General features: G+C 41.9%; 1 protein-coding gene across 1 annotated transcript in view; it reads right to left on the bottom strand.

Annotated features, from left to right (window-relative positions):
- Positions 1–8538: 8538 nt before the first annotated feature.
- LOC110208614 (solute carrier family 22 member 2-like) overlaps positions 8539–10288 on the bottom strand; it is a 42451-nt gene continuing 40701 nt past the window's right edge. The window contains exon 11 of the mRNA XM_020986739.2: positions 8539–9092. Within this exon, the coding sequence (XP_020842398.1) occupies positions 9026–9092 (67 nt within the window). The 3' untranslated portion in view covers positions 8539–9025. The remainder of the gene's footprint in view (positions 9093–10288) is intronic.

The raw sequence follows: 10288 nt of genomic DNA, 5'->3' as shown, positions 1-10288 counted from the left end.
TAGTCAAACAGAAGACACAATTAGCTCAAGGTAAAGACATTTACTGAAGTAGCAAAGCACCTCCATGGACCCGAGGCACATTTTCTCACCAATCTGCCTGAAATCAGTGGAATAGAGATCATATGGACAGAGGGGCACACATGTAGGGAATACACGTAGTTAATGTAATTTGTACCTCTGGCTTTGTAAGGTCTTTTGGTTTCTTCATTCTGTTCCTCCTAGAAAGGGCAGCTAGGTGACCCGGCGGATAGAGTACCAGGCCCGGGGTCAAGAAGACTTCTTGAATTCAAATCTGGCCTCAGACACTCACTAGCTGTGTGATCCTGGGTAAGTCACTTAATCCTGTTTGCCTCAGTTTTCTCATCTATAAGATGAGCTGGAAACAGAAATGGTTAACTACTCCAGTATCTCCACCAAAAACCCCTCAAAAGGGTCAAAAAGAGTCGGACATGGCTGAAATGACTGAACAACAGAAAAATGTACCATGTCTTGTTATCCTTTTAACTCTTACTGGTATGTTGAGGCTATTCTTTCCCACAGCTCAGAGTTCTTTAGTTGCTCCATGGCCAACGGGGAAGGAGGAAAGAATGGAGGAGAAACCCCCTACTGATTGCAGTACTCTTGAAGAGGTGCAAGAGGAAAAATGAACAATCATTCTCTCCTTTCCCCTCTCCTCCCTGCTTTCTCCTCTCCCCCTCCTTCTCCCTTTTCCTTTCCCCTCTTCCCCCTCTGCCTTCTCTCTTCCCAGACTCCCTTAGAGATTCCCTTAGAATGTATAAAGAACTAGCTGGCTGGCTGATCCTTCATATAGACAATGTCTAGCTGTCCTATAATCCCACATAATGGATGGAGGGATTTCAGAAGCAAATGAGCAATGAATTATACACACTATATTGTATCTCCTTTACAACTCTTGAATAGACCACTCCCAGTTTCATGACCTTTACAGTCTGTGAATAAATAGGCCACAAAGGGTGTGAGTCAGGAAAGATTTCGTGCCTTTTATAAGTTGTAATGTAACCACTTAAATTTTGAAAGGGGTAAAACCCCTAAAACTTCATTGACTCAATAGATCTAATGTCCCTAATCACTCTTTGCTCACTATAAAAGTATATGTTGATTTAACTTGGAGGGTCTTATAGAGTTCTTTGAAGATTTTTTTTAAACCTCTTCATCTTCTGTAGCAGATCTTGGCATAGAAACCATAGTTATTTTCATGGTGGTCTTGTAAAATTTTATCCTAAATGCTGCAATATGAGATGATAAAATATTCCTTAAAATGATACCTTGTTGACCTTGGGTGTATCAGATAACCAACTCCAATAACTTCATTAGTTATATCTCCAAGAAGAGTCTGTGATGCATGCTTCCATTTAGCTATAACTTTCTTTTGTCTTCTAGTTTCATTTTTTAGTGAGAATGTCGATTTCTGTATTATGACTACTCTTGTTCAGTCATTTCTCAGCTATATCTGACTCTTTGTGACCCCTTTTGGGGTTTTTTCTTGGCAAAGATACTAGAGTGGTTTGCCATTTCTTTCTCCAGCTCATTTTATAGATGAGGAAACTGAGGCAAACAGGGTTAAGTGACTTGTCCAGGGTCATATAGCTAGTAAGTGTCTGAGGTCAGATTTGAACTCAGCTTTTTCTGACTCCAACCCTGGCCCTCTATCCACTATACCACCTAGCTGTGCCACACCCTCCCCCCCATAAAAAAGCTTACATTCTGCTAAGTGTGTATGTGCGGTGCTGAGGGAGTAGGAGGAAGCAAATACACAATACATACCCACATAAGCACATACAAAGGCTCTACAAAGGGAAAGACTAATTTCAAAGAAGTGAGCTCTAACAACCAGAGAGTCGGGAAGATTCAAGAACAGCTTCTTGGGGGCAGCTAGGTGGTGAAGTGGGTAGAGGTCTGGCCTTGGAGTCAGGAGGGCCTGAGTTCAAATTCGGTCTCAGACACATGACACTTTCTCACATCAAGACAATCAACAAAGCAAATGAATGAGTTCCTAATACCCTAGCATTTGCAAATTTCTGAGATGTAAATGCTCACACTGAAAATTTGACAATTGGCTTTCTGCTGATATAGAATGTTGAATATACTTCTGCTGTGGCTAAGTAAATATCTCCTTTTGTTAACTGTGGAATGAATTCTAAGTATTTCATTTTGCTTCAAGATTGAATTTAAACTATTATGGCATTTGCTTGAGTCAGGCCCAGCCCAGAAAGTCCTAAAGCAGGGGTGTGGAACCTGCGGCCTTGAGGCCACATGTGGCCCTCTAGGTCCTCAAGTGTGGCCCTTTGGACTGAGTCCAAGTTTACAGAACAAATCCTTTTATTAAGGGGATTTGTTCTGTGAAGTCTGGATTCAGTCAAGGGCCACACTTGAGGACCTAGAGGGCCACATGTGGCCTGGAGGCCCTAGGTTCCCCACCCCTGTACTAAAGTAAAATAGTGATTCTGTGAGTAAAGAATAAGGGACATATGGGAGAGATGTTGTGGAGGTAGAACAGATGAGACTTAGCAACTACTTGGATTATGGAGGGGGGGGGAAGAGTTAAGCATAACTTTGAGATTGTGAACTTGAGTTAGTAAAAGGATGGTAACACCCTCAAAAGAAGTAGGGATGGTCCAAGGACAGGAAGATTTAAGAAGAAATAGAATTGATTCCCTTTCAGACATGCTCAATTTAAAATGCCCAGAGGAAATCCAGGCGAAGATATCCAGCAGCCAGGTGGTAATACATGATTGGAGTTCAGCAAAGAGAATAGGACTGAATGTATAGATTTAAGGTTCACAGCGGAAGGTTCAAATAGGGGGAGAGGAGAGGGAGGGGACAGAGAGGAGAGGGAGACAGAGACAGAGAGAGAGAGGGAGAGAGGACAAATCTTATAGTGCTATATTTGGAATCAGGTGTTAGTCAAAAAAGCATTTATGAAACACCTGCTATGTGTCTCACTGTGCTAAATGCTGAGGATACAAAAAAAAAAAAGGAAGAAACAGACTCTGTTCTCAAGGAGATCTCAGTGTGATGGGAGAGACAAGACATATAGAGAATAAATTGGAGATGATCCCAGAAAGAAGGCACTAAGATTAAGAAGGACTGGGAAAGGCTTCTTGTAGAAGGTGGAATTTTAGCTAGAACTTAAAGCTGAAGAGGCCAATAGACATAGATGAGGAGAGAGAGAATTCCAGGCATAAGGGCAGCCAAGTAAAATGCTTGGAGTTGGAAGATGAAGTGTTGTGTGAGGAGACAACGGTCATTTATTGCAGCATTAAGGGGATAAAGGTATAGGAATACTAGAAAGGTAAAATGAATTCCAATCTTACCTTAGACACTTACTAGCTTAAGGGGCATGGGCAAGTTATTTCATCTCTATTAGCCTCAGTTTCCTTATTTGTAAAATGGAGATAATAACAGCACCTACCTTATAAGGTTGTTGTGAAGGTCAACGGAGATAGATAACTTGTGTACAACACGTTGCAAGCTTTAAATCACTGTATAGATAAATGCTAGCTAATTTCTCTTCCCATTTTCATTTTTGACCAGGGCCTATGCATTCCAGATCGGAAACGAAAGGAGACAAGAAGAAGCATCCTGGAGTGGGAAGAGGTACCGTAACATCCTGGTAAATAGGGCACTTTAAAAGATAGACCAGAACATGTGGCTGGGGGCTGCTGCTGTCAGAGGCCCAGAGATAGAGGGAGTCATGCAGGTCTACAAAGAATTGTACCAGGCATTACTACTGCCACTCAGTGCACCATCAGGGGCTCCAGTAAATAGGGCACTGGACTTGGGGGAAGAAGCACGGGTTTTAATCCTGCTTCAGATACTTACTAGCTAGTTAAGTGAGAAAGTCACTTAACTTGTTTGTGCCTCAGTTTCCTCCTCTGTAAAATGAAGGATTGGCACTTAGTGGCCTCTAAGGTCCCGTCTTGCTCTACATCTATCATCTATGAATGATAGTAAATTTCCCAGTTCCTTCTAAGGTGTCAGAGATACAATTGCCCAATAGGCTGGGGGAGGAACAAGACATACCTTCAGAGAAGGTGTAGATATCCTTGGGTTACTTTCTTTTATCAGCCATGATGACATCTTTATTTGGCTGCCAAACTGTGGATAGATGAAAGATGCAATTCCAACTCCTCAGGTCTCAGAGTTGTAAGAATGGCTGTCATAGCTATAGAGGTTTGCGGGGTGGTATGCCCTTCCCTCCAGTCTCCTGGTCCTATCGACTCATGGTCTTGTAAGCAAGCCTCTGGGGGGGTTTGTTCTGCCTTCTGTTTGTATCTTCTTTCCTTTAGTACAGACTTTGTGAGAATTAAACCAGCAGCTGGCATCTATCTCCAGTTCTGCCCTCCTTCTGGGCCATATTGGCTATGGGAGCAGTTGGAGCAACAGCAGTAGAGGCAGTGGAAGATTGGTCAAGGAGGGAAGGAATTGCCCTCAGAGGGAGAATCCACCATAAGAAAAGAGCCCATTTGGTGTGGATCAGGCTTTCAGCAGTAGAGTTGAAATGTAAAACAGCTAACAAGTATCTCTGTTGCAAATGTACAGAGAAGGGCAGCTGGGTGGTGCAGTGGATAGAAGTACCAGCCCTGGAGTCAGGAGGCCCTGAGTTCAAATCCAGCCTTAGACACCGGACACTTACTAGCTGTGACCCTGGGCAAGTCACTTAACCCCATTGCCTAGCAAAAAAACAAAAGCAAGTGCACAGAGGAAACTTGAATGCCAGCTTCTCAAGTGATTGGAATCATTCTCTCGTTATTATTTAAAACATATCCTTTTATCTGTGTGGGAATAGAATAGCCTCTTCTATACCTTATTCGAGTTTACGCTTTGGGTGCCCTTTTCACTTCATCCTCTCCTCTATCCTGCTGGGGAGGAACCTTTAGACTAGGATAAGAAATGGAATTGTTTGCCAAATTCTTGAGGTGGGGGTGGAATCAGCACACTGGGGAGCCTGGTTCTCCCAGTCTTCCTTCCTACTCCAAGTCCAGCACTCTATCCACTGTACCAGAATGCTTTTAGAATGGCCTAACATGTCAAAATGATGTAGAGTACAAATATTAAAAGGTCTTTAGAGGGGTAAATGGCTATTAATAGATTTACTGCCTATTTCAGCATTTAGTCCCTTGTGACTGGGTCTGAGAGCATCTCGCAGGGTTTGGCCGAGTGACTAGAGTTAAGTGGGTATCCTCCTCTGCCCTCTTCGGCATATAAATTCCACAATTAGTTGAGTGTTTGGATTGGATTAATCTGTTTCTGGCCTTGGTTTTGCTAATCCCAGCCTCCAATGACATGTATGATTCAAGGGAACCATTCTTTGCCAAGCAGACTTGCAAAATGCCATGCATGCATCAGTGAGTAAATAACAATAGCCAGGATGTTGCTGAACTTCCAGAATATTCCATATTTTTAAGCCAGCCTTTGAGAGATGAGTCTGGTTTCTTTGAATGTAGAGACTCTGTTGGCCAGTGATGATCACATGGAAAGCAAATTCAGTCTTATTTTCCTCTCCCCCTCTCCAAAAATTGCTTAAGACCAGACAAGGAGCTTCTCGATTAAACGAAGCCGCTCCTCTAAGGTGGAGAGGGAAGGAAAAGGTGAGAGAGCATGGGTAGAAATGTTAGCATATTACAGCAGAAAGAATATTGGCTTTAGAGTCCCAGGAACTGAATTCAAATCCTGCCACTGACACATTCTACCCATGTGACCTTGGTCACACAGATGACCAAGTGAGCAGTCACTTAAACTCCCTGGATCTCAGTTTCCTTGTCTAAAATGATGACATTGGAATAGATTGCCTCTGAGGTTTCTTTCAGCTCTAGATATGTGATCCCTGTGATATCACTGAGTGGTTAGAATCAGAAAATTGGAATGAGAGATGCTGTGCTAGTCAGTGTATCATTGATGTAAGGGAAAAGAATGCCAGCCTTGAATTCACTAGACTTGGGTTTTAGTTCTGGTGCTATGACTTCCTGTGTCACCATTGGCAAATCACTTAAATCTCTCTGAGCCTCAGTTTTCATATTAGTAAAATGGGGATAATAATAGCTGTCTCAAAAGACACTTGTGAGGTAAGTATTCTCTAGAACTCAGAGGCAGCTGGGTGGCACAGTGGAAAGAAGGTTGGACTCAGTGTCAGGGAGACTTGAATTCAAATCTGGTCTCATTTACTAGCTGTGTGACCCTGGGCAAGTCACTTAACCCTGTTTGCCTCAGTTCCCTCACCTATGAAAGGGAGAAAACAGTACCACCTGCCTCCCAGGATTGTGGTCATGATGAAATGAGATAATATTTGTAAAGTGCTGTGCAAAGATTATAGTGATGTAAGTGCTACCTATTATCAGAGCCTGCTCAGGTTATGAAGAACACACCCTTTTGTTCTAGCATCTGCCTAAGTAGAATATAAGATGTAGATACTTCAGTCTAAAAGCAAAGTTTGGGCCAGAAGCTTAGAGACCAGCTAATCCAATTTTCCCGTTTTACAGCTGAGCAAACTGTAGTTTAGGAAAAGAAGGAGAGCTCTTTTCCTAGAGAGAAAGTAATAGAGGCAGAATCTGAACCCAGATCCAAATTCTAAATCCAATCCTCTTTCCACCAAGCCTCACTGCTTGCCTTTGTATATGACACACATTGTGCTGGTGCTGAGAAGGTGCAAAAGTATGTTTTAAGAAATGTATAGTTAGGAGAGACAGACAGAGACAGGGAAAAGAGGAGGGAGTGGGGAGAAGCAGAGAGAGGGCAAGGAAGGAAGGGAGAGAAGGAGAGGAGAGGGGACAAAGAGAGAGACAAAGACAGAAACAGACAGAGATAGAGACAGAGATGGAGAGAAACAGAGACACATACACAAAGAGACAGAGAGAGACAGAGTCAAAGAGAGAGACAGAGAGACAGAGAAAGAAAGAGACAGAGACAAAGATAGAGAGACAGAGACAGAGAATCTGAATGAAACACAACTCTTATTAACCAGGAAATGTAGTTCAGATAATATTATTAACGGGAGGGCATTAGCTAGCTGGGAGTGACTGCTCTCTGATCCCGAGAGACTGGTGCCTGGAACAGAACTCTCCTGGAGGGTAACACCCTTTCTAGCCAAGGAACAAGCAGACTACTACCTGAGGGGGAAAAAAATGCCTGCGTGTTTTTTTTTCCCCCCTCTTGTCAGAAGATTTGTGTTTTGGTTTTTTTTTTCCCTCTCTGGTCCTATGAGTAGGTGTGTTAGGGTTTCCGTCTTTTTTTAAAAGAGAGAGCAAAGAAACCCTTAGGATTTTGAACTAAAAGAACACAGCAGGGTCCACTTGTCCAACTGTGAGGAAGACAATGCTCCAGCTAAGGACACTGGCTGAAGCCAGAAGAAGCAAGCAAAAAGAAATCATGCAACCTTATGCCCAATGGAACCAAACCAGTGGGGAGCTGGTGTAGAAGAATCATCATAATAATACCCCCAGAATATGTTCCTGAGCCTGAAGCATCAGAGACATGAGTTGCCGTGTCTCCATGTGTTTCTTTCATGTGTACTCCTCTATACATGCACACAGGTAAAACACGTATCTTGTATGAGTCTAGTATGCACTGAGGGGTGGTATTTGTGGGAGAATGGAGCCCAGGTATATGGAAGAATCATTGAGCTGCTATTTATTTTCCATTGTACTCTGTTTTTGTGTTTTACTATTTCAGTTATGAGATTGTAAGTTCACAGAACGAGGGCTGAAAGGCTATTTAGAGCCCATGGAGGCCGGTTTTCATTTTACGGATGAGGAATAGTGGATGATAACTGCACCTACCTCCCAGTATTGTTGTGAGGCTCAAATAAGATAATATTTGTTTTTCAAAAATGCTTAGCACAGTGACTGACACATAGTAGGCACTATGTAAGTGCTCATTCTTTTCCCCCTTTACAGATGAGGAAACTGAGACACAGAGTGAGTGGTTAAGCGATTTACTAAGGATTACAAAGTTAGTTAAGTATCTGAGGCAAGATTTTAACTCATCTTCTTGACTCCAAACCCGCTACCTACCTTTCTTCCCCTGGCCTTTTATGCTGTCCATCCCTTGCACAAACAACTTGATCTTGTGAGGTATAGAGAAAAGAACCCTAGAACTGGCTTTAGGGGCGCTGGCTTGGAGTTATCGTTCCGACACTTACTAACAGAGTTCTCTGTCTCAGAGTGGCATTATTATTATTACTGTTTCAGCCTTGGCCAAACTCAATAGCATTTTCATCTTCGTCTTCTAGATAAGTATAGAAAACAAGAAACATGTGCTTTTGCAGTTTTTGCCAGCCTATGAAATCTTTACCATCCGCGTACCCTTAATGATGCTGTCCTAAGAAGCACCAGACCAGTCATCCCAGCCCCTTTCCAGATCTTTAAAGAAGGCCTGTGTTAGCATTGGCACAGGATTGCTCAGTTATCATCCAGTCTGAAGACAAAAGGGAATAACTGATTCCTCATCAATACTATTATTTTGAGTTCCTCTTAACCACATAGTAAGCATTCAAGTAGGCCACAAAATATAAGCACGGTATTCGGAAATTTCCTCATTCATTGTACAGAAGGGCTTACTCAAAAAATATTTTCAGTCCTTATGGACAATCAGGCAATGACCTTGATTTTTTTTTCAATCAGCAAAACACATTCTCTTCTTTATAAGTTGCTGTTTCTTCCCACTTCCCCCCATCACTTTCATTGTTTACTGGGCACAAGTAACTATGGAGAAAGGGCTCAATAATGGAAATACAAAGGTGGAACAATCACCATACAAAGTGATGGTTATTATCCTGGGAATGCTGGGACCTGGAAAGCACTGGCGGGGAGGAGGTTGACAGCATGTGCACCCTAAGTCTTTGGTCCTCTGGGTCAATAGCATTACAAATTCTATTAGGATATAGATCTAAGATTAGGAGGTATAAAGGGAAGTAAGATTGCATGGGGTTTGTGTTGGGTGAATAATTCTGTTTCCAGGCTTTGGGTCATGGAAAGCAGGTCATAACTGGGGGTGATTTCCTTTCTTCTTAATTAAGTGAAACTTCTGGTTTCTGGACCTGGAGGTAAATGATTTTCTCTTTAGTTTTTCTTTGTCTGTGGAGACAAAACAAGGTCGAGAGGGAAGAAAGAAATAATGAGGAGATTAGAGATCAAAGGAAAGTCCTCACAACAACCCCAGATGAAAAGGGAGAATGATACAGAATAAGGGTATGGTTAGACTGAACTCCACAAGGGATTCTGAGCTGCCATTTTTGAATGAGAAACTCAAAGAAGCTGATGAATAGTAAACACAGGAGATTTGTCATTCCTTTCTAATCTAGGCTACAGGATTGACCCAAAACCTCTTTACCCACTCGTTTAATACTAAGGAAAACAGAGGGGAGTTGATAAACTTCATGTTAGAATAGATTAAAGTCACAGATATGTTCTATTGCCAATAGTTCTTAAAGTGGAAACCAAGTGAAAGTCTCCTAAGGAGATATTAATTTCCTTCCACCCCAGTCTGGAAAGAGAGGAATTTAATTCAAATAGGCTTTTTAAAATCTGCCTCAGTGATCACCTTAAAGGCATGTCATATTTCAAGAAGTGCAAAAGATGAGTATAGGGTTGAATGACAGCCCTATAATAATCCTAACTTGTAATATCCCACAGATATTATATGCAGAACAGTTTATTATGGGTCATCGCTCAAATTCCCATAAGCATCTCTAAGATCTCAAGCAAAGCGTGTCGATGCCCTTGTGTTTCTGCTTTGGCCATTTCTTTTAGGTATGTCTTTGTTTATGGTCATGCGAGAATCAAGTTCCCATTTTTGAGAGCAGAAATTCCACTGTAATATTAAAACAAAAACTCTCTGTGTTACTCTTAGGAGAAGTTTCTGTGGATTACTTAAATAGCAAGAATTGAATAAACATGTTTAATATCTATGCATCGTAGTGAACTGCTTGACTGGCATGTACATCCCAATAGACAAAAGATTCTTTAAAAATATTCATCATTTGCAGATCATGTGCTGTACCTAGAAAGAATTATCAGATGACTGAAATTCTCACCAAGAGAGGTTAGAAAAAGCTTATTTATGACTTTGTCAGATATCTGAGGTCGGAATGAAACCTTAGAGGTTGTCCAGTTTGGATCTCTGACTCTACAGATGATGAGATTGAAGCCCAGAGTGGCAAAGTGATTTACCTTAGATCGCTCAGAGAATAGTGTCAAAGCTGGAATTTGAACCCACATTCTCTGGCTTAAAATCCAGAGATTTTACCATGCCTTACCATGCTGCTTTCTGC

The sequence above is a fragment of the Phascolarctos cinereus genome, unplaced genomic scaffold (genome assembly GCF_003287225.1).
Source record: "Phascolarctos cinereus isolate Bilbo 61053 unplaced genomic scaffold, phaCin_HiC Scaffold_5;HRSCAF=322, whole genome shotgun sequence".
Lineage (NCBI taxonomy): Eukaryota > Metazoa > Chordata > Mammalia > Diprotodontia > Phascolarctidae > Phascolarctos > Phascolarctos cinereus.
The sequence above is the reverse complement of the archived record's forward strand: the minus strand, read 5'-3'. Positions and strand labels throughout refer to the sequence as shown.